The 26484-nt window shown below is 36.7% G+C and overlaps 2 protein-coding genes across 2 annotated transcripts in view; one reads left to right on the top strand and one right to left on the bottom strand.

The window, feature by feature from the left end:
- Positions 1–26484, bottom strand: part of LOC136836290 (uncharacterized) — a 484005-nt gene that overhangs the window by 212619 nt on the left and 244902 nt on the right. The window lies entirely within an intron of this gene.
- The window catches only part of LOC136836289 (serine/arginine repetitive matrix protein 2-like), a 327543-nt gene that overhangs the window by 34996 nt on the left and 266063 nt on the right, over positions 1–26484 (top strand). Inside the window, exons 2-3 of the mRNA XM_067100351.1 lie at positions 11997–13258; positions 14173–14248. Of these exons, the coding sequence (XP_066956452.1) occupies positions 12228–13258; positions 14173–14248 (1107 nt within the window). The 5' untranslated portion in view covers positions 11997–12227. The remainder of the gene's footprint in view (positions 1–11996; positions 13259–14172; positions 14249–26484) is intronic.

The following is a 26484-nucleotide window of genomic DNA, read 5'->3' on the forward strand; positions in this document are numbered from 1 at the left end:
GTATAAAAGAGAAATTCACCACAGTAATACCTAGATAAAAGGGACAGACAGCACAGTTATACCTGATTAAAAGTTTACAGATAGTACAGTCATACCTGGTTAAAGGTGTCAGCCAACACAGTAATACTGGATTGAAAAGGGACAGTCACCACAGTAATACCTAGATAAAAGGGACAGTCACCACAGTGATACCTGGATAAAAGGGACAGTCCCCACAGTAATACCTGGATAAAATGGACAGTCCCCACAGTAATACCTGGATAAAAGGGACAGTCACCATAGTGATACCTGGATAAAAGGGACAGTCCCCACAGTAATACCTGGATAAAAGGGACAGTCCCCACAGTAATACCTGGATAAAAGGGACAGTCCCCACAGTAATACCTGGATAAAAGGGACAGTCACCATAGTGATACCTGGATAAAAGGGACAGTCCCCACTGTAATACCGGGATAAAAGGGACAGTCACCACAGTAATACCTGGATAAAAGGGACATTCACCACAGTAATACCTTGATAAAAGGGACAGACAGCACAGTAATACCTGGTTAAAGGGGACAGACAGAACAGTAATGCCTGGTTAAAGGGAACAGACAGCATAGTAATACTTGGAAAAAGGGACAGTCACCACAGTAATGTCTGTCAGTTCACCCATGACTGCTCGAAGGGTGAACGTTTGCAGAAAAAAGTAGAATTGTCAGTCGGACTGTCAACACAAACCCCTCCCCCTCTCCCTCCCCCTCCCCTCTCCCTTCTCCCTCTCCTCCCCTATACATAGACTGTCATTCAAAGTTTTCCCCTCGCAGCGCCGGGTTGGTCAGCTAAATATATATATAAATACAAATGAATATACATAATAAATATACATATATGTATAAATGTATATATACATATGTACAATATATATATATATATATATATATATATATATATATATATATATATATATATATATATATATATATATATATATATGACTATTTATCACATCACCGTGATTCATATACAATCAGAAAGCTACAAACGTCCTTTAATATCCAATTCGCTCTACCTCGGAAATAATATATTTTCATATATGTTACCGAAGGGGAATTTTTTAGTTGATAATAAGTCCACCGTCCCGTGGGGTCGAACCAGCGACGGACGAGGAATCAGGACTACAGGGACGCACTAACGCAGTCTTGTGGCCGACTGCGTTAGTGCGTCCCTGTAGTCCTGATTCCTCGTCCGTCGCTGGTTCGACCCCACGGGACGGTGGACTTATTATCAACTAAAAAATTCCCCTTCGGTAACATATATGAAAATATATTATTTCGAGGTAGAGCGAATTGATATTAAAGGACGTTTGTAGCTTTCTGATTTTATATATATATATATATATATATATATATATATATATATATATATATATATATATATATATATAGAGAGAGAGAGAGAGAGAGAGAGAGAGAGAGAGAGAGAGAGAGAGGACGTCCTGGGTTTGCTTTCTGTAAAAAAAGAACTGTGCCTCTGTTGAACTAAACAGTACATTACATGTCTCCTAACTGGTTTCAGACAGGGTGGAAAAGGGCATAGGGCTAGCGACCTCGTCCCTAAAGACTAGCTGAGAACCGGAAGGTTAACATTCTCTCTAGTCACCCCGTTTCATGAAAAGTTTTAATCCTCATCTATGAAAACTTTCCAGTGGATTCACTGACTCCGAAAATTGGAAGAAAAACCAGTTAGGAGCTTTTGGTTATTACAGTAATTAATAATTTGCGCCCTCTCTCTCTCTCTCGATGATGTATGCATACACACATGTATGTACTTATGTATACATTTCATTAAATATATAGTGTACATTTAAGTGTACATTTAATGTATATATATATATATATATATATATATATATATATATATATATATATATATATATATATATATATATATAATCTGTTGAAAAGTTTGAATAGATGCGATAAAAATTCGGACCACAATCCTATATTCCATTTCTCTCGCTGGCCGACTGACGCCATATAATCTTGAAAATAAATCGACCCTAATTAACTTGCAAATTAGATAAACCTTTAAAAATGGGTTCGGGAATTAGTTTTCTTCCTTCAGTCTCCATGTGTGTGAGACACTAGGAATCCTCTGTGAGGTTGGTGCTCTGTTTGTCGTATCCTTGATTAATACAGCATACGCTTCTTTGTTGTTTTGTTTGTACAAACGTTAAGGAAGCCTTTTTGTTTTCTTGTCATTTATGGGAGGTTCTGTGATAGAATGATTTTATATTACTTTCAACGATAAGATCATTTCAAAGCTATTTCTAGAATTTTATGCCCTCACAGTATTTATTTGCTAGACAAGGAACTTCTTTTTTTATGCTGTTTTGTCTTTTATGGAAATTTATACGAGAATAATTTGATGCGATCTTTTACGAAAAGATCATTTCAAAGCTATTTCAAAAATTCAAACTCAAGAAAACTGGTGAAAAATTTTCATAAATACATTGAACGCTGTGATATGGTTTAAGCCAGTTTTGAAGAGGGTCAGTTATTGGCGTGATTTCCTACACATTGGACCTCGAGGTCCTCTTCAGTATTTGCAGATACTCATTCTATGAAAAAGTCACGAATTCGAGAATCCACCGCTGTGATGGGTTCTCCATTACATTCGCTACTAAAATGCGGAATTCTCTCCGCCTTCCTTTGTTTCAAATTTTTTTCTTTTGTCGGCAACTATGCGCGTCTCAGTATATACACGATAAATATAATCTCCAAACTTATTTTATGCTTTTAGATATTTCATGTTCAAGGAGCTAGCAACTCTTCATTTACTGCGGCCTTTTCTTTTTCTTCTTCTTGGTACGATCTTAATCCTACCCCCTTTTGGAGTCGGCCGCTCGAGTCGTCCTCCTCCACAGAATTTTATTTTGGGTATCTGTGAGTTCTACTCCCAGCGATTTCGTGTCCCTCTCTCCCGTAGGGAGGTAGGGTGCGGGTTAGTGCCTTCAGTGCACCTCACCCGGTGCACTGTAAGCAATACTTAAGTTTCTTTGTAGCGTAGATTCGGCCCTTAGCTGCAACCCCTTTCATTCTTTTTACTGTACCTCCATGCACATTCTTTCTTCCATCTTACTTTCCACCCTCTTGTAACAATTGTTTCATAGTGCAACTGCTGAGGCTTTCCTTCTGTTTTACACCTCTGAAACCATTTACTCCCAATTTTCCCTTGCAGCGCTGAATGATCTCATAGGTCCCAGAGCTTGGCCTTCGGCCTAAATTGTATATTCTTTTCTCTCTCCCTCTCTCCATGTCTCTCTCTACGAGTTCACTCGATTTATTTTTCTGCTTACCTCTACTTCTTCTACTCTCCTCCATGGGCGTTATACTTGTGCTTTCTTAATTAAGCAGAGCATCCTCATACCTGCGAACCGCATGACCATACCACTTCACCCTACTTTCCCTGGCTTTATCTGTTATTATACAAAAAACATATACAATTTTTTTCCCTTCACTCTAAATTCTGTCCACTAACGACAATCGCAGGATCCATCCCAACATTCTCATCTCTGTCCTTTCTTGGGTTTCCTCCTGTCTTCGCCACGGACGTTTCTGTACCGTACATCAACACTGGTTTGATTACTGTTCTTAGACCTTAACCCTATAAAGTCTCAAAGGAATCTTATCAAGAATCACCCCTGAAACTTTGGCCGTTTATCAAATTTTAAATCGCAATGTTGATTAATTGCTGTGAACCACGTTGGACGGATATCAGTCCCAATTTAGGGTGCTTGTTCGTTAATTTAAATTGTATTGCTACTTTGCATAAATCCGAGTTATTTCTCAACTTTTCTTTATGTATATGTATTTGTGTTTTATTTGTGTATTTCCGTTTTCATCACTATTTTATCTCGGTTCTCCTTTTCCTATCTTTTTTATGTAGCTGTATAATCAGTGCACCGTGACTACTACTACTACTACTACTACTACTACTACTACTACTACTACTACTACTAATAATAATAATAATAATAATAATAATAATAATAATAATAATAATAATAATAATAATAATAATAATAATAACAGAGAAACAAATCCACAGTTATGTATGGTACAAATATATTTAAAAATAAATCTATACAGAAAGCTTTCGGTGAATCCAACAGATTCCCGAAAGCTCTCTGTATAGATTTATTTTTAATATATCTGTACCCATACATAACTGTGGATTTGTTTCTCCATTTCAAGACTCATGCTGCTATGAGCGTTTATAATAATAATAATAATAATAATAATAATAATAATAATAATAATAATAATAATAAGTTTAATAATAATAATAAAAATTAATAGATACGAAATAATAGTTTAAAAGAGCAATAATAATAATAAAATTAATAGATATCTATAAAATAATAATAATAATAATAATAATAATAATAATAATAATAATAATAATAATAATAATAATAATAATAAATGAAGAAGTTTAAAGAGCACGTCGACGAAAATTACTAGATAATAAATAATAATAATAATAATAATAATAATAATAATAATAATAATAATAATAATAATAATAATAATAGACGAAGAAGTTTAAAGAGCACGTCGATGAAAATTACCAGATATCTACAAGAAATGCTTAATAAAACATTAATATGGAATTTCCCTTTCAATAACTAAAGTCATTGCGGGTATTCCCCCCCCCCACCCCTTCAGCAATCGTTACAGATACATGCCTGACAACAGGGTAGTAAATTTAAACTTGTCATTACCATCGACAAGGCCAAGATGACTGTAATCAGCATTAATTCCAGAAATAATAGTACATTTTTCGCTGATATATGATTACAGGACAACGTTCTAATAACTATGAACGCTGTCACTTTGTTAAAAACAGTTTCTTTACGAGCATAGTGGGTGGGGAATAACGCTAGGGGGAGAGAGAGAGAGAGAGAGAGATGATATTTTACAAAAGAAGAGAGAAGAGAAGAAGAAGAAGAAGAAGAAAAGAGAGAGAGAGATGATATTATACAAAAGAAGAAGAAGAAGAAGAAGAAGAAGAAGAAGAAAGAGAGAGAGAGAGTGATATTATACACAAGAAGAGAGAAGAGAGAGAGAAAGAGAGAGAGATGATATTTTACAAAGAAGAAGAAGAAGAAGAAGAAAAGAGAGAGAGAATGATATTATACACAAGAAGAAGAAGAAGAAGAGAGAAGAAGAAGAAGAGAGGGAGAGAGAGAGAGAGAGAGAGAGAGAGAGAGATAAGGGCATGATGTTTTACACGAGAGAGAGAGAGAGAGAGAGAGAGAGAGAGAGAGAGAGAGAGAGAGAGAGAGAGAGAGACAGAGAGAGATAGGAGCACGATGTTTACACAAGAAGAGAGAGAGAGAGAGAGAGAGAGAGGTAAGGGCATGATGTTTTACACGAGAGAGAGAGAGAGAGAGAGGAGAGAGAGAGAGAGGGAGAGACGAGAGAGAGACTGAGAGAGAGAGAGGAGAGAGGGGGTAAGGGCATGATGTTTTAGTATGATGTTTTACAGAGAGAGAGAGAGAGAGAGAGAGAGAGAGAGAGAGAGGGGGGGGGGGTAAGGGCATGATGTTTTACACGAGAGAGAGAGAGAGAGAGAGATAAAAGGAAGCTGAGAAGGAGACAAAAATTAACGCGGACGCACACAGGCGGAGAAAGAGATGGGAGAGAAAATGACGTTTTAGGTACAAACAGAATATAAAACAGGAGGTTATCCTGGTGAGGGAGAGCGGTTAACAATCAAAGGTAGAGGTTAGGTGGGTGCGGAATAGCGAAAACTCGTGGTCCTCCCTTGAACTACTATATAATCCTGGTAGTAAATAAGTATACACATCACCTACATTTTTGTCTACCAGCGGAAGCTGAGATTGATATGCTACGCGAATATTTTCTGCGACGCACTTCTTTATTGACATTCTTATAGTCCTTATTTTATGTTATACTTTTTTCCACCTTAAAAGTCATGAAGCCAGGGACAGATTATTTTTTCGACGACTCACCGTAACGAAGTTTATTGCTATCGTCAGTGTCATAGTTATTCTTATTCTTTAACGACACCTTTCTTTCAAGAAATTTAAATTTGACAGGTAAATAACCGGTGGTCCCCTGATTATTCGGCCCAAATTATAATGACACCGAGGTCACGAAGTCACAAAAAACATGATTTGTTAAAAAATAGATGCATATATTTCCGTAAATATAATAATTTCACACATAATTGCTATTTTATTTCATTTGCCTATCACAATCAAACATATGACCTTTACATATATAACCTAAAATCGTGTATTGCGTAACATGTAGATTACGATTTTCGTCTTTTCGGAGGAGCGGTAAAACGTGAATTATGGTTGTGCCACTCCTGGCGTTCGCTCTAGTACTGAATATCAGAAACCGGCTTGGAATGGTTCTTTAAAATGTTCGCAAAACTGCAAAAAAAACCGGAATCTGCTCCAAATGGCTAGGCCCGAATTTCTACTGGATTTTCACTGACGGTTTGGAACTGCAGCATCAGGACAAATGGCTTGTTATCTACGCGACACCTCCGAGGTGCTAGTACTAAACATGGCGGAAGCTCCTTGGACGCCGTGTTTAGTACGAGCCCCTCAGGGATCAAAGTATTATATACACCCACTTCTATATTTTGTGGTCGACAAATTTTATATTAATAAACGATATCTTTGGTCACCAAAGGGCTAGTACTAAACACGGCGTCCCATTGAGCTTCCGCCATGTATAGTACTATATAGAACCTCGGAGGTGACACGTAGATAACAAGCCAATGTAGCAGCAAAAGGCCTTGCAGACAAAAAGAGTGTAGCCTGGAATGATTAAGTTCGATGACCAGCATGGCAAGTTCAAGAGATATCTATCTGTTATTTTAATTGTCCCCTCTTGTGTTATCTTTCGATTACAGATATGACTACTACGGTTATCTTTAAAACCATAATAGTTTTAATAATAACAAAAATATTCTTTTCTGCCATTATGTAATTCTAAAACTTCATTAAGGCTTTACCGAAGGTTGTGCCACAAGGGAATTTTTCATAGTTCAGGGACAACAAAACCTCAAACTACTACATTTATAACAAGTAAAAAAGAAGAACGATTTTCTGTACAGCATATAATGCTGTATGAGCCGCGACACATGAAACTTTCAGCCACGGCCCGGTGGTGGCCTGTGCTACAGTGTTGCCAGACGCAAGATCATGGCTAACTTTAACCTTAAATCAAATAAAAACTACTGAGGCTAGAGGGCTGCAATTTGGTATGTTTAATGATCGGAGGGTGGATGATCAACATACCAATTTGCAGCCCTCTAGCCTCAGTAGTTTTTAAGATCTGAGGGCGGACAGAAAAATTGCTGACGGACAGACAAAGCCATCTCAAGACTTTTCTTTTACAGAAAACTAAAAATTATGATAAAATGACATATAGGAAATATTTAATTAATTTAATATTTCATAGACTTAATAGAAACCTTTTTAATATATATATATATATATATATATATATATATATATATATATATATATATATATATATATATATATATATATATATATATATATATAATATATCTATTAACAAATATAGAACAAATATAGAATAATAATTTATAACAATAATAATAATTACCATTATTGTCGAGTAATTTAACGAGATCTCTAAGGGACTTGTTCTTAAATTACACGTACAAACTTGTGCAAAGTTAAGTTAAAGAAGATGGACAGCTCGGTAAGAAGAAAACAAAGGAAATGTATAAGATGAAAAGAAAGAAAGCAATGCACCTAAGGGTCGAGGGGATGCAAAATGGAACATTTGGTATTGTTTACAGTGTGCCACGCAAGACTCCCTGTACACTTTAGCTAGGTGTGCGAGAATAACACACAGGACCAACTACATTTAGGACTTAGACAACTACTTATAGCTCATTACAGGCTTATATATATATACAGTATATATATATATATACATACATACATACATATATATATATATATATATATATATATATATATATATATATATATATATATATATATATATATATATATATTGTTATATTCTGAGGCTGGTTGGAGGAATGAAACTGGATTTTTTGCCAACTGCCTTAAGGGCCAACACCTAGCAATCAGAATATAAGCGATAAATGTAATGAATAAACTGACTTACCCTGATATCACATCTAAGTGACCAGAGAAGTGGAGGTCGCCTTTAAAACCAGTCAATGACTTTAAATTGAATTTATTAACAAACTGGGCAATCAGGAAATTAATATGAAAGGCTGACTGAGCAGCAAGCAAGGCACATAAAATGTGCAATAAAAGCGAGACAATGCGTAGCAAATAACGGAACCTGAAAGGGCTACAGTCCTGAAATAGTTTGACACGCCAATGAAATTTACTGCTGAGACTGGTTGAATGATTTTGGGTAGTCACCGCAACTTGATTTCAAAAGGGGGGACTGTGACCAGCACCCCTGGACCACTGAATCAGAAGACTCTGAAATGTGGCAAGATGGCAGTTAAACGTCTAAGGCTATCTGGTTCACAAGGGCAGGGGCAGACCACTTGAAGAGTCAGATAACAGGATTCTTATTGCATCTGTGCATGGCGCTCACTTGCAAACGATGAGTTTCGGCTGCAGAAGTCTCGACACCTTTCCAGTGTAAAGACAGCAGGACCACGCTAACTGCATGCAGCTTCAGTCCCGCCGGACGAGTGTGTGTCCAGTCAGGGTGCGATGAGTCTCCCATTCGGTTTCAGGCGTGGGGCCCCAGTACATTGATCAATCTGAAAAGCAATTTCAGCCAGCAAAAGGTCAAATGGAAATATGTCTTATGGCTAAAGCTACTAGGTTCAGCATAGTTGCCCAATTACTGTCCTGGCTAGCCCTTCTGTTCCTCACGGCTCTCTCCCCCCCAAAAATCATACGATGCTGGGGGTAAGAGGTCGGTATGGTACCCCAAAATCAGGAGATATGGGGATAGGCCTACATAGGTTCACCCCCCCCCCCCCAGCTGAGTCTCCTCCAGCCGCCATTAAATTTGATTTCCTAATTAACAGACTGGAGGGACGAATTTTCTAAATACGTGAGAATATATATACATACATAAAATTTTTTTGCTTATACATATATATTTATATATATATCATGCATGTATGTATACATATACATATATATATATATACAGTATATATATATATAATTATATATATATATATATATATATATATATATATATATATATATATATATATATATATATATATATATATATATATAGAGAGAGAGAGAGAGAGAGAGAGAGAGAGAGAGAGAGAGAGAGAGAGAGAGAGAGAATCCAGAAATTACGACGAGGCTATGAATTTTAAAATGATTAAATTCAACCGATTAGGAGCATACAATATATTTTCCATGAAATGAAGAAAATATAATAAACCGCAGAGACTCGCAATCGACGATTTGGAGCCATTAAATTGGGATGTATCTCTAAAGGATTAACAGTAAATTATACGTTGCAGTAAAATCCAGCGATCATTCCTAATTTATAAATCAGTATGAATTTTATGTTAACAACCCGCCTTCCCTCGACAACAGCAACAATAAGACCACCAACAACCACAACAACACAACTTTGTTGAGAAGCTTAATACGAGAATTCGTTGTCACGAGCTTCCTTAATTAAAATTTCCTAGAACATAATTCCATTTGAATGATGTAGAAATGATATTCAGAAGTTTCACAGTCGAGTTTCTAATTTGATACATTTTCATATAATTTCTGTTGTCACTACCGTTTTAAAAATAACAAGATATCATTAGTTTTTGGACTCTAAAATTTACTCATATGTAACACAAAACATGCCCAAAAGTTCATCTTTAATAATATTGTCACGGTAATGATTAGATAAATGTTTTATCCTTTCTATTTCTCATCTTTAAATCTTTCCAAAATCATTTATTTCTCTTTCCCATTTTTCTCACTCTCCTCTCTTCCATTCGCTCTCTTTCTCTCTCTCTCTCATCCTTTCACTCTATATCTCTAACTTTAAATCTTTCCAATATCTTTTATTTCTTTTTCCCATTTCTCTCACTCTTTTCCTCCCCACTCTCTCCCATTTATTCTAGTTATTTCTCCCTCGCCTCTCTCTCTCTTCTACCGCAGCACTCCTTGTATGAAGCAGGAGTTGGCGTGCAAACAGCGAAATTAGAGACGTTTTATGAACAGGCACTAAGCATTCCTAATTACAATAATGGATCCCTGCTTTTGCGCCGGCATTTGTTGCTTGCGATTTTCTATTATCCACCTATTAATTCCCTAGATGGGATTGCTTCGCTGCATTAATTTAGTTAGATAATTTCCGCCGGGTCCTTTTTCTTGAAAGGGTTGGAAGCGTGGCAGAGATAACCAGAGAAAAAGATAAACAGTTGTATTATTATTATTATTATTATTATTATTATTATTATTATTATTATTATTATTATTATTATTATGGAGTGATTGAAAACGATCGCTGTGTCATATTCCAGATTCTCTTTGAGCTTGCAATTAGGGTTTGTTCTTATATACTGTAGAAGGTGAAAGAGAAATCATGGTAATGTTAAAGAAGTCGAACAGTTAAGAGGGAACAGACGGAAGGGAGTGGATGAGAAGTCATAATCAGAAAGCAACGCAACAGCGGACGGAAGACACGCTGTATCCCCTTAGGCGGTATCCCTTTAGGGAAAGGAAAACTGAACTTTTCATTCTTTATATATGTAGAGTATTATAAAAAGGATTTTTTTTACATATGCCAAGAAAGTTCGTTTTGTTCTTTTTTACCGCAGCAATATCATATCTATCAACGGTGGAGAGAGAGAGAGAGAGAGAGAGAGAGAGAGAGAGAGAGAGAGAGAGAGAGAGAGGTTTCTTCCTCATCTGAAAAGAAGTCTTGCGTCGAAGTTCGCGTTGGTGTTTCAGCCTTCGAAAGCGCTTGTAGTTTTCAAATTTTTTCGTTTATTTAGGTACTACTATCAATATTGATTCGGTTTATGCACATTCACAAACAAACAAACACTTATTCAGGAACATCAATGAAATGCATACATACAAACATACATATATATATATATATGTGTGTGTGTGTGTGTATTATGTGTGTGTGTATTCCACTGTTGTTCCTCTGATATTATATATATATATATATATATATATATATATGTATGTATTCCACTCTTGTTCCTCTGATACTATCTAGGGCCTCTTAAGTATATTAGATAAGTTGCTGATGAATGGCCCGAGAACCCTGTTTGAGATACACGTGACATTTTCCTAAGACCCATAAGTAACAAATAACATGAAGGCTCTTAGAGCGTTCGCAGAGGACACAAGTTTTTGCGCAGTGCTTAACAATGCAACAAAAAAATAATATTGATCGTGTAGGGTGCATCTTGAAGGCATTTTGCGCACAATATATGCAAAGGTTTATTGACAGGTCAAATATTGCGCCAAAAAAGTTAATTTTCTAGGATCATCCTAGTCTAGTTTTCTCTTACTGATACGTAGTTCATTATTTTCAATTTATGACGAAAAGAAAATTATATTAAAGAAAAAGAGGAAGAAGAAAGATGTGGAGAAGGGGAAGAGAGGGAAAAGTGATAAACAGCTCTTGCAGATATAGTGCATCTTATGATTATACATTCGCTGCTGCCATTATGACTGCTGGGGATGGTTTTTTTTTTTGTTCTTTGAGAGAAGAGAGAGAGAGAGAGAGAGAGAGAGAGAGAGAGAGAGAGAATACTTGATCTAAGAGAAAAATATCTGAAACATCTGATGAGCCTCATGCAGACTTTTCCAACGACGATATGACTTTATAACCAAACAATTAATTTCTTACTAATTAACATTTCGTTTCTTACTTTTGGAGGAAAGTTATATATAACTTCCAACTCCTTAAGACTGAAAATAAAACAATTTATTTATTTTTCAGAGTAAAACTAGAGTTTAATAAACAGTCATTACACACAAAATACTGACTAAGAAAGAATACGGAGGAACTGGAAAGAAAATAGAGCACACGTTAGTAATAAACTATTGGCATCACGAGATTACGAGCCTTCAGTGAAAATATCCAACGTTATCAGATATTGAGCGAGAGAACACAGCTGACTGATTGATTTGTATCACAGACAGTCATTACGGGAAAGGGCAGTTCGAGTTTATGCAGATCCTAATTCACTTACCATTATGGGGTTGGCTAAAAAAGGACGAATCTACCCGTGAAATCTTACCGAGAGAGGAAGAGGACGTGGGAGAAGTGGTCGCAGAAGAAGAGACTTTCAGGGAAAGCCCGCCTTTGCATTCTCCCGACCACCATGACACTTGTCCCTTCGACTACCTCCTGAGCGTGAGACCTTCTGACCTTTCCGACGAAGAGATGGTGCAGAGGACAGGGTCAAGGGACAGTCCCGTTCGAGGACGCAGGATAAGCGACGCGGCCCGAGGGCGTGGTAAGACCGTCAGGTTTGTGGATAACGATCGGGAGGGGAACGTGGGAGGCGCCACGACGGAATTTCAGAGGCCCTACTTCGACGGGCAAGACGACGAAGGCGAAGGTGTTCGGAGAGGAAGGTTCTACAGGAGGAAAGACGGGAGGTTCGTTCTCAAGAAAGACAGGCCTTTAGACACGCCGGGAGTGTACGGGCCTATTCCTTACAGTAGGACCCAGCCAATCAGCCCTCAGGATATCATACGAAATATCCGCTACCCAGACTGGTCCGTCCACAGGGAGAACCACGAAAACTGCCCCTTCAGGGAGATCATGAGGATACGTCCGGCCAAGGCACCTCCCCCTCCGAAGGAAAACAAGTCCCCGAAGAGAAGCACGTCGGCTGGCAGTGTCGGCAGACGTGCATCTTCCCCAAGCACCAGACGGACAGACGGTTACGTGGACATGAGCGTGAAGGGCATTGGGGCCTCCGGCGGGGGAGGCTGGAATACAGTTGATGGCAACGGATGGCACTCCGGAAAACAGCCGAAATCAGCGGACAAAACACGGCAGCGCCACAGCAGTGCTACCGAGGACGACACAGGCATGTGGAGGAAATGGTCGCCAGCCAAGGAGAGCCCCAGTCGAGGGTGGGGTCGAGGTAGAAGAAGAACTGTCAGCTTTGCTGACATTCCGTCTTCTGCTACCAGCGGAGGGTGGCCTAAGGCTTACTACAGTTATCCAGAACATGGCGTTGGATGCAAGTAAGTTCACATGGAATATACCTTTGTAAACAATATATATATGTATATATATATATATATTCACATTGCCATTATTGTAAAAAAAAAATACGTTGCCTCTGAATATATTTCTTTTAATATTTTAGTGGGCCATAGGAACATCAGACACAAATTTCCTTTTAATATAATAAGCATGGTGCCATCACCAAAAGTTTTCTCATTTGCAAAACGTCTCATTCTTTCGTTCCTTTGTTATGGATGAGACAATGGAAAGAATCTTCAATTTAAGGATGATGCTCATTAATAAAGGTTTTTAGGCTCTGAATAACTTCTGTGTTCCGATATTGTACTTCCTTTACTAACTTCTTTTCCATGATTCACTGAAAATGACTCCTCAGAAGACACACACACACCTTGTTCCATTTACATCTTATTTACCTCTCAGTTCCTTCTTACCTGTTTATCTACTTGTATGTTAATAATTTTTAGATACTTTCTGATCTCTTCGTTATTTACTTCTCCCTCAGTTATTTCTTCGTTGATTACCTTCCTCTACCTGATTTTTAAATCATCTGTCATCTCTAGTTATATATCTCCATGCTAATTACTCTTTGATAATCACGTCCGTGTCTTATCTACTCGTCATTTACATTTTTGTCGCTTGTCTATTCGTTTATTACCTCAATCCCAGCATGTCTGTCCTTTTTTACAATAGTCTACCACGATCTTTCGAGACCCCGGATCTTCATTCGTGATGAAAGTCTTTGCTTGAAAGTTCCTTTAAGAGACACCTGTAACTTCCATCGAGGCGAGCTAGATATAGGCACCTTTCTCTTCCCATTCGTGGGTCGGTGTTTCGGTGCGTGTGCCATTAATTAAAGGAACTGATAAGATGTTATTTATTACTGTAGTTGTTTACTTATTCTTTTCTTCAGGTTCAGAAGAGTGCCCAACCCACTCCCCTGGTACTTGCAGTGTGACGTCACGGATCCGGGACCGATCTTCTTTGGGGTGAGTATCCCAATTTAAATTCTGTTCTTCTTCCAATCCTCCTTCTCCCTTTCTTTCCTTAGTCTTATTTTCTTATTTTTTGTGTGTGTGTGATTTAACTTCAGGAGGTTTTTAGTCATCAAAGATCCATACGATACTATAGCACCAAACGGAATGAAGTATAGTAGTGCGACCACGTCCGAAAAATGATCATTAACAGATATATTATGCTGCAAACTATCGATCAACATATACATATATATGTACGTACATATATACACACACACACATATATATATATATATATATATATATATATATATATATATATATATATATATGATTATAGATAAAGTATGAATGTAATAGAGACCACTGTCTTCCTTTTCCCTATAAAGTTACCCCTATGAGAACAACGCTTGACATTTAATATATAATGTATATATATATACACACACGCACACACCCACACATATATATGTATGTATGTATGTATGTATGTATGTATGTATGTATATATATTTGGTCGTAGGCGGTCAGGAGAACCACTACACAACTGGGAGTTCATTCCTAAGGCCAACACCTCACAGCTTCATCGTTGCATTTTCAAGGCTGAAAAGGGTATACAGCGATTTAATTATACAATAATTATGCATAACTTCACTTCTGAAAAAACTAAATAAATTAGTAACAAACTTGAAGAAATAAAACACCATGACACTAAAAGAATGACCAACCCAAACGGTACCTAAAATAAAACTACTGAGACGAGAGAAAAAAAAAAAAAACAAAAAGGAAACGCTATGGGAGATTGAACCATCAAGAAATTAGCAGTTGAGTAGATGTTTGAGTGTTTAACGAAACAACCGTAATTTTCTCATAATGATTCCAAGGCAGTTACTAGTAGATCGCTCTCGTTCGATGTTTAACCTATTATTCGAAAATCTTCATTACTTATAAATGTTTTGCATATTTCCCAATGATTTTTATTGTTATCCACAGAGTCTTTACTCATTCGTCGAACTGGATGACCTTCCATGAAAATAAAGTAGTTTATAAAGTAATTACCTTGGGTAACTACTTTATAAACAAGTGTTTTCCTCAAAACCTTTTTTTAAGAACCCTAAATAAATTCGTTAATCAAAAAATGACAGAACCTACCGCAATCCAAAAATGAAAATGTTTGCTACGTTCACATTTTTATATAATGGTACTTTTGTGAGGAAAACGCTTAAACCTTTTATAGAAAGAACTGCCAGCATTAAACTTGAAATTAATTCCCAGAAAATCCTTGGACCATCGGGTCTTTATTCACGTTTAAGTGAAAGGTTGGCCTTGGAAATAAACTTCAAATTGTATAGTGCCTGTCCCTGACCGCCTGCGACCATGAGTTCATGAGATGCAGCTAATATACTAGTATATATATATATATATATATATATATATATATATATATATATATATATATATATATATATATATATATATATATATGTATATATATATATATATATATATATATATATATATATATATATATATATATATATATATATGTGTGTGTGTGTGTATGTGTGTCCAGACAAGCACAAGCACGTAAATGTTTCGTACCCTTATCTAGTTAGTGGCAATTTCACATACACCACAAATAACATTTTAAGATAAGATGAATCTGAAAGGTCCAATTTTTGATCGCGTGGCCACATTTTCCGATTGATTATAATTCTCACGTCTGATATTGAAAGGATTAATTGCGTATCGACCGCAGCACTCTTCAGGGTCATAGATTAGAGAGAGAGAGAGAGAGAGAGAGAGAGAGAGAGAGAGAGAGAGAGAGAGAGAGAGAGAGAGAGAGAGATATTTCATATTACCATGATCAATTTATGGACATGTAAAAGCAATAATAATATCGGGGTTTCAAAGCTTCATAATAATGATAATGATCATGAAGCCGACGGAACGGCAAAGGCAACAATGATCATGACCATTCTAATCATCATAACGATAATTATGATGATAACACCACACGCGCCGTCGACCAAAGAATCATTTTGAAGGTTCGCTTCATTCGAAGGGAAATCAGGACAAAACTGCCCAATAAAAACAACCGTTTTTCTAATTACACGTCACAATATTGACAAAGCTGATCATATGATTATCAAAGCCAAAAGGAAATCGGAATTTACAAACACGAGATGTCTTTTAAGAACCGACATTAAGTAGGATTTGGGAAGTTGGAATAAACAGCTTAAATAAACAGCTAAATTAGGGTATTTAATCACGTAAATAGTTTATACACTCGTGCCGGTCCCTAACCCGGATAAAATGCGTTACTAAAGTCCTCAAAAAATAAGAAAAGAAATAAATAGACCTGTAGTGGTCAGTCTGTAGGGTGCATTGGGTCATGATGTAACCCGAAAATCAAAAGCATAAGAAAATAACAAAATAAACTGGGCTCAATGTGAAAACCAATACTAGTCAATTTGATTTTCTTCCCGGACGAAAATTATCGTTTTGTTTAGGCAAATTAGGGAGTCGTAAAGATGTAATTTTGAGCGAAATTATATGGATTCTGTTTTGGTTCGGGGAAAAACAGGTTTGGTCTCTGTGATCATGTGAAAACTCGACTCTCCGCTTTCTGCCTCGGGAAAATTATCGAAATTTTACGAAATCATCAGCCGTAACCCTCACGAGGCTTCGTTTTACACAAGTTGTTTCAACCTGGGAGTCTATGAGCAATCCTGAGTCACAGTGAGGTCGAAGAACCAGAAGGACTGAGTGAATTTCAAGCACCTACCATTTTAGTTTTCTGTAAAAGAAAACTATTGTGACGGTTTTGCCTGTCCGTCCGCACTTTTTCTGTCCGCCCTCAGATCTTAAAAACTACTGAGGCTAGAGAGCTCCAAACTGGTATGTTGATCATACATCCTCCAACCATCAAACACCAAATTGCAGCCCCCTAGCCTCATTGGTTTTTATTTTATTTAAGGTTAAAGTTAGCCATAATCGTACTTCTGGCACCGCTATAGGTACCAACAACACAGACCACCACCGGACCGTGGCTGAGTTTCATGGGCCATGGCTGAGCCACCACCGGATTGTGGCTGAGTTTTATGGGCCGGGGCTAAGAGTTTCATAAGCCGTGACTGAAAGTTTCATACAGCATTATACACTGTACAGAAAACTCGAAGACACTTCGCCGCATTTTTTACTTGTTTCTATTGCGGAGGCCAACGAATCTGAGCTTTTAAAGATTCTGTACAGGCTGTTCAGAAATCGGGAGCATAATTGACCAGTAGATTGCCAGCGAACGATAATGAGGCATTCGGACTCACTAGCCGCCGATCTAGTCTGGTATGTTTATCCCTATGGGTACTAATTCAGTGCGAAGAAAATATCTTCTACGCAGCGAAGAGGCCCATGGGACGGGCAACCAAATAACCTTATTTACTCCAGGTGCAGTGGAAACAAGAAAAGAAGACTAGGAAACAGAGGGGTTGACGTTGGTGATGATCATCAGCCACAAAACACGTAAGCAGGAGGAGAGTTTTAAATTCGGACTGAAGGGAAAGAAAACTTGGAAATGGTCTGACACAACCACTGCATTTCATCGATTTCAACAATATTTTCAGTCAGAAAACTGACTGAATCAAAAGTATATAACGTATCCAATATTTTTTAGTACACATCATTATCATCATAAAATATAACATTAATAACTGACATCTAAGGGCGTAAAATCATCTAATTCAATGCCACAAACAAAAATGCACGTGGTAGAATTCTCACTCATGAGAAATAAGCAGATGCCTGCGGTTCTTTCATAATTCGTCATGATGAATAACACAAAAAATATCCGTGTGTTATTTACAAATTGCTATAATACCTAACATACGTTTGTGGAAGTCGCAAAATCCGTCAAAATCGCAAGAAACAAAAGGTTATGGACCACCAGGCCTTAAAAAATTGTCGTGATACTTACTATAGGCATGTCTGGGGGTATTTCATAATTGGTCACGATACATAATAAACAAGAGAATATGTATTTGCTACGATTCTTAATATACATAATTATATTTGTGGATCTTACGTATCTGTCATGATAAAAAAAGGGCTAAATTTCTATAAAATTTTGACACCATACGTCAAAGTATTTTTCAATATTCGCCACGGTACATAAGAAAAACGAGCATTTGACTGTGAAGTTCATTACGAAAACGCAACAACTAAACGCATCAAAGATACTGGAGTCAGGAATAACATCACATACAACATTCACCAAACATTAAAGCATAAGGAACCTTACTTGGAAAAATTAACCTATGTATCACTGACGTTGGAACACGGAACAGCATGGCTTATGAAAATCACATAAACATCAAGAATGTTGAAGTTATGAACATGACTCATAAACATTACCTAGGCATCAATGATGCGAAAGTTAACAACGTGAGTCATGGACACTGCCCATAAATAATGTTGATTTCAGGAACAGCAAGCATTTTAAACATCGAGGATGCTGACATTTGCACCAGCCTTAAAATGACCACCCAAACATCAAGGATGTTGGAAGGCAGGTACAACAACATGAAACGTCGTGCAAGTTGAAGTCATGGGCAATATCACTTATCAACATCATGAACGCTGAAGTCGAGAATCAGTTCACACATAAACATTATGAAGGCTGCATCCAAAAAACATCGCAAGTAAAACCAAGGATGGAATCTGGAACAGTCACTTTCAGATCTTGTAGATGGAGGGGGAATTATTGTCAAAGCACAATCGTCGCGTGAGGTACAATCCCCTATCGCTTCCCTTCCATATTTTTCTTCTTCTTCTTTTCCCGCTTCCTGTCTTTGGTCCGACACGAATTCGAAGATAAAACAAGAGAGCCTCTACCTGCGTCGCACGAAGGTAGCCTCCTCTACTCTCGCAGCTGCCCCGTCTCGCTCTATTTCCATAGCTGATGGGATTATGGAACTGACGCGGATCTTGTGGCACGGGATGCATCAGAGTTTAGCTGGTGTTTATCAAACGATTATGGGACAAAGCCCGTTCCTTTTCTTTATCATCCTCAAGGACAGACAAATACGCATGGTATCACAGACAAACGCGCACACAAAAAAGATCACAGATGGACAATCACACGCGGAGGATGATACAAAGTAGACAGCAAACAGACACATACAAAACACTCACAGAATGAAAGACAGACAAGCACAAAGACTCACACGCAGCGAGAGAAAGACAGAAAGAGGGAATATCTGTATCACATATTTACACAGACAGATAGTTACATACAGAGAAAATTAAAAACTTTGCCTCAAAAAAATACAGAGTGAAATGTTCAACCTAATATCAGTGGAACAGTAAGCAAATTAATGAATGAATTAAATAATTAATAAGTAAAGGCACTCATATCCAACACATTATTTCTTTATCCTTTTAGTTTTCTCATAATATTGGGGTACAGAACGCCTTGGTATTTACATTAAAGGTGACAGTCTTTGCTAATCCTTTGTTTTATCCCGAAAGTTTCTTCCTCTTGTTTTGAAGATTACTGTCTTATCTTTCAAAACGACAATAAGCAAGCCCCCACGAGACAGAATGTGTGAAAGAAGAGAATACTTCAGAGGAAAATCACAAATAAATAAAGATACTAACAACAAAATAAAATTAAGGAAACTGAGGCAACAATGCAAGGTGCCTGAGAGTAGTGTGACCGCCTATTATGAACTAAAGGGCATCAGGATAAAGAAAAAATACTTGCAGAAAGAACTTCGTAACGAATGTCAACAGCCCTCCAACTTTAAAAAAATAACTTCAATCTGAACTTTTGTCTGAATACCATAACGAATGAGACGGCCCATTCCGGTTCTGGTCGAGAAGAAAAGTAAAAGCATCAGCAATAATAGTATTTGTCATAATATGCCTAAAAAAATGGCACTACACCTTTGTTGTTTACAGACTTTCAGAATAAGAATAGGCTCAGGTAAATCATGTGAGCATGACTAAATACTTACTTTGGAAAAAAAAAATTAAGATGAAACTTTTTAAAAACATGACGATAGTCGCGGTATCAAAGAACACAGTTCCAAAGTATGAGAAATACGTTCGTAACGGGAGTTGATTTCATAGTCTGTCCCCTGCATCTTTCATTTAATTTAACAACCATCTCTTCACATCGCTGAGCTGAGTGGAATCTAACTCCCCACCGGAGGCAAAGTAACACCTGATAGACCACCCCTTCGTGTGTATGTTCCAGGTAAATCAATCCTTGGACAATTGTCTTCCTTGATTTGGTTTCTTACTACAAGTCTGTCATTCTCGCCCTACTTCTGTTTTCCCTAGTTTCTTTCATCTCTTCTTTTAATAGTCCTTTTGTTTCGTTGCTTTATAGTTAAGCCCCATTTTACTTTTATCTTGCTCCCTGCAGGCTGGGCTACATAAAGAAAGAGTGCTCCCTGCTTTCACAGTCTTTTCGGTAAAGGTTATCACGAATAAAATAACTCTTATGTAAATATCATAAACCTTTAAACTCACTGACTGTTCCCTCGGGCAAGTTTTATCAAAGGCTGACTGCTGGGAGAATAAAAGAGGCTTATCCTTCCTCTCCCTGTCTACCATAAATGCAACTTCACATATTGCCCCGAAGAGATAGCCGGCCTTTTTCATATTGTCTTATTAGCGGTGCCAGAGAATACAAGCGTGTTTAGTTCTTGTATGTATGTATGTATGTATGTATGTATGTATGTATGTATACATATATAATATACACGTGTATATATATATAGACATATGAATGAATTTTTATCAAACCACCGTGATTTATATAGAAGCATTTGGCTACAAATGTCGTTTAATATCCACTTTGCTCTACCTCCGAAATAATATATGGGTATATATGTATACCGAAGGGGAATTATAACTGATAAGTGGTTTGTCGGAGGTTCAAGCCTGTGAGACGATGAACCATTTATCAATTATAATTTCCCTTCGGTATACATATATATACATATATCATTTCCGAGGTAGAGCGAAATGGGTATTCATTTTTCTTAATGCTTGAGTATATATATATATATATATATATAATATATATATTAAACGACATTTATATATATAATATATATATATATATTAATGAGTATTATATATATATATATATATATATATATATATATATATATATATATATATATATATATATACATATATATATATATATATATATATATATATATATATATATATATATATATATATATATATATATAAATATGCATTAGTAACAATCTTTTAACAACTTTCTTCTCAGGTTAAGCAAATGGACACACGACCATTCTCGTAAAAAAACATCACCTTAGTCCTGTTCTTTTATGTGGAATTCCACGTCGCAGTAAATTCCACATACTTGAACTAATGGAACTCACTCCCTCTATAAGACTAAATTCGACCTGGTCCTCGAGGTCGTCGCCCTGCAAACTATGGAGGGTGACTTGCATGAAATGGTGTGCCCTCTGTGTTAGGCCTATTCACTGCGCTGCTATTGTAATTTTAGGTCAGCATTTAGTCTGGAGTTATTTTTATTATCATTACACAACAACAATGATATTTGATGAATGACTGCAAACTTGCAATCTCCACGGATGTTTACCCATGGGATAATTAATCCTCCTAAAGTCTGACAGATTTTGTTCTTTACCTTCTTGAATAATAATAATAATAATAATAATAATAATAATAATATTATTATTATTATTATTATTATTATTATTATTATTATTATTATTATTATTATTATTATTATTATTATTATTATTATTATTCAGATGGAAATCTTATGACCCAAGTGAAATGAAAGTTTGATGACCAAAAATCTGAAAGCAGTCCTTTTCTTGGATTATTGAGAAGATCTGTGTGTGTGTGTGTGTGTGTGTGTAGGGGACTACTACACCCTTCATGGTCTTAATACGCATACGATTTCTAACCAATGTCTTCACAATTCAGAGAGCACTTAGGACCGTTTCTGAAGAAGAATGAGAATATGAGAAACAACAGCTCCAGGCAACACGTTGCGTCTCCTACGCGAATCTACAAGTTCCATTATAAATTTACTTGTTATCTAAAGGGTAGTAGTTGTAGTAGTTGTCTGAAGGATAATGATGGGGGAGATGGTTTTCGTGATGACAAGTAGTCAGTTGTTCATCGTTACCCATCAGTCGTCAGTCAACCGGAGAGGGTAACTTGATGTATATAATCCCACACGTTCATCAAGATTTGTTCATCCGTTCTTGAGATGTTCTGCCAACTCGCACAGACAGGATGTAAACACCTCCTTTCAAATTTGTTAGCGAGATTTCAACTGCAACTATACACCGGCGAGGAGTTAAGTTAAAGTATATCTTAGTTTAACCAGACCACTGAGCTGATTAACAGATCTCCTAGAGCTGGCCCGAAGAATTAGATTTATTTTACGTGGCTAAGAACCAACTGGTTACCTAGCAACGGGACCTAGAGTTTATTGTGGAATCCGAACCACATTATGGCGAGAAATGAATTTTTATCACCAGAAATAAATTCCTCTAATTCTTCATTGGCCGGTCGGAGAGTCGAACGCTGGGCCAACAGCGTGCTAGCCGAGAGCTCTACCCACCCTCCAATGAAGAACTTGCCGGGCGAGGAGTTATACTAACAACGATGATTATTACTTGCGCTTTGGCGTTCGGTATTAATTATAGCCCACTGCCACAGACGTCACGCTGAAATGATTGTTGCAAGTGTCACTGAAGATTGGTACATAAGGCACAGGAGTGATTATCTTTTACTCAACCTGTTTTTTTCCAAGACCAGACCATGGGGCTCTCATTACCATCAGCGTTATTTATGCTATTCCTAAAAATTGTATCAATATTGAGCAAGTTACTGCAGTTTCACTCAAATACGTACTTTTATGCGATGTCCGACAGTACAGGCAATTTCATCGCTTTAACTAACACTAAATAAAGGAAAAAATATCCAACTCCAAGAAAGTCACATACCGGCGTGTGAAAAAGTACCAAAAATAGACGATTAAAGTAAACCTCACACTACACACACACACACACAAACACACACACACACACACGCATACACATATATATATACATATGAACATACATATATTTATATATACATATATATATATGTATATATATATATATATATATATATATATATATATATATAATTTTGTTTCCTTGAGATATTAGTTGTTGTCACATATAGGCTACACGCGTGACTTTTTTTATATCCACAAATATCAAGGCGTAAAATATCGTTGAATATTCAATTCATTATACCTTGGGAAAAACTTGCACCCAAGGGGAAGTATAAAACTTTATTGGTAAGTGCTTCGTCACCAGTGCGGTTCGAACTGTTGTTTAATTTAGAAACTACGATAGACAGTGATAGTTGAGTGGTCTAAGTCACCGTCTATGTTTTGTCTCTAAAGCAGATTCGAATCCTGCCGGGGACGAAGTACTTATCGATTTTAATTTCCCTTTGTTGCAAGTTAATCTCAAGGTATAGCGAATTGGGCATTAAACAATATTTGTTGCGTAATATTCGTGAATATAGAAAAATGTCACGCGTGCGTAACTGACAAGAATTCACACACATTATATATACATATATATATATATATATATATATATATATATATATATATATATATATATATATATATATATATATATATATATATATATATATAGTATATATATAATGTATATATATAATTATACAGTGTGTACGCATTTATATACATGAATGCGTATGAGTGTTTCTACGGTATGTGTATATAAACAATTGATGGAAGTTTAAATGTTCACGACGGAGACATGGCGGTACTTAAACTTTCAGAAAAATATTAGAATCTCTCTCTCTCTCTCTCTCTCCCTCTCGTTGCTCAGTTTCAGTATTTGATTAGTTTCGCTCTTTAAACTGATTTTAATGTTACTTTTGACCTATTCATGTTCACTTTTACATTAGATGTGAATTTTTACCATCAGGTAAAAGAGAAGCCTGCCGATTGAAATAAACAAGACACAAGATATAGCGAAAAACAAAGGAAGGAGAGCCAAAAGACACAGAAAATGAGAAGATGAAGAAAAGAAGAGAGGACGATGACAGACAAAAAGCCTGGGATAAAACAAAATGAGGAAGTGGAAAAGATGCAGATATAAAGAATGCACCAAAACATTCGAAACGAGGAAAGAAAGATGGAAAGGTGAGGTGGACAAGGAAATCATATAAATAAAGAAGAGCCAAAATAAAAAGATACAAAACAGTTGAAAACAAAATAACAAACGCCGAACAATAAAAAAAAACTAAGAAATATGAAAAGTGTAAGATGATTGAAGGGTAAGGGAAACGCAATGAAACAACAAAGAAACAAAGGAAAAAAAAAGAGACACGAACGAGCTGATGAAGGGGGTGAGTAACTCAAAGTGGACAACATAAATTGAAGAAAGCAAGTAATAAGGAAAAGGAGACAAAGAAACAAAGACGTTGGAAGAAAAATGAGAATAAAGGAAAAGAGAGGCGGAGGAACTCGCAAAGAATGTAACTCAAGCTGAAGGATGCAGATTGCACGGAGAAAACAATAAAAAAATGGGGGGGGGCCGAAGGTAATTGCGATTACATCATAAACATGGCGGGGACAGAGGAAAGGGTGGACATGATGGCTGTTTTGCGTGCAAGGCGCAGTCACAGCGTTTACTGAAATGTTTACTTGTTTGCTTCGAGATTACAGGTATGGAATGTCGTGTCTGGAGTGGCGTCTTTTTAAATCCTTCAGACAAGATTATTCGACTGATTGAGCTGTGCAAACTGGCGTCGCGACGACTACGGTCATCGAAAAAGAATGTTGACGAGTGAATTAAAAATATATGAAAATTTTGTTCAAGCGATTTCCTATTTCTAGGTGCATTTGTGCGTGAGTGCAAAAATCGTACCATGCATACATGCATACTGTACATTCATGCATACATACATACAATTGTGCCCCTATTGCGATAAGCTGTGAATTATTTATACCCTCAAATATTAAGTCTGAAACACTTCTTAATATCGACTTTGCTTTGCCTTAGGAATAACTTACACGCAAAGGGAATTACATTTAACAAGCAACGCCTCTTCCATTTAAGTGCCGGCGGCTTTTGGACTGTTTAAATTCCAAGATTTGTATATCCACTCAGTACATACACCAAATAACTTCCATATGGTTACGGATATATTTTCAGCGATTAAAATTCTCCCGTATCTCTTTTTTGTATTTTAGTCTGAAAGCATCACTAAATCATGGGAATCTCTGCCTCGAGTTAAGTAGATAATTGCTTCACAGATTACCTTCATATAATATAAATACCTTTTACACGGCTATATTTTTTTCGTGAATCTGCTCAGTTTTTAATCCCTTGAAATGTTTATTATCTAATCATAAGTCTTTAACTGTACGTGACTAATCTTTTTGATTGAGTAAATTTACTAGTTACTTTGACGGCTCGTTCAGTTTAAGTTGTGTAATTTTGATATCGTAATGAATAAGGTGAAATACGCCAAGATCATAAACTATATGATTACAAAGCATTAAACATTAGACTAATAAACTATATCAAATACAGATACAGAACATACGGTAACTGCTAAGGCATTCGTACTCATCGCTTACAATTTCAACGAATACTGACTTTTACCCATTAGGAAGATGAACACACACATCGGCAGAAAGTCGATTTTCTTCCCTGTTGCATTATAAAAAGAATCAGTAGTTAAGCTACTGGATCAATGGGGATATCCTAAATCAGGGGCTATTGACGAAAAATTGGAAAAGAACACAGTTAAGTGGTTTATCCGGTCCCAGAATCCATTTGTATCTAGGGGGCTGGGTACAGATTTGCTCTCATGGGGTATAAGTTGCTACACTGACGAATGTAGTGCTTTGGAACTTTCACTCACTCGTTAGGTCCCATTTGTGTGTCTAATTTCTACAGTATCTTTTAAATCATGAAGGTAATTCACGATCGGAACTTGGAAAGACCGATTGATGATGAATTATCTGGCGCTGCAACAACGAAACTGATAAGAAAAGGAGGAAGGAAAGGCGTGCTTCAGCCCTTTGTTGGCCGAGTCGGTTGAGCTTCAGACTGTCACTCGATGGGCCGGAGTTCAATTCCCGCTGCCGGCCGATGAAGAGTTAGAGGAATTTATTTCTG

The sequence above is a fragment of the Macrobrachium rosenbergii genome, chromosome 56, assembly GCF_040412425.1.
Source record: "Macrobrachium rosenbergii isolate ZJJX-2024 chromosome 56, ASM4041242v1, whole genome shotgun sequence".
NCBI classification, from domain to species: domain Eukaryota; kingdom Metazoa; phylum Arthropoda; class Malacostraca; order Decapoda; family Palaemonidae; genus Macrobrachium; species Macrobrachium rosenbergii.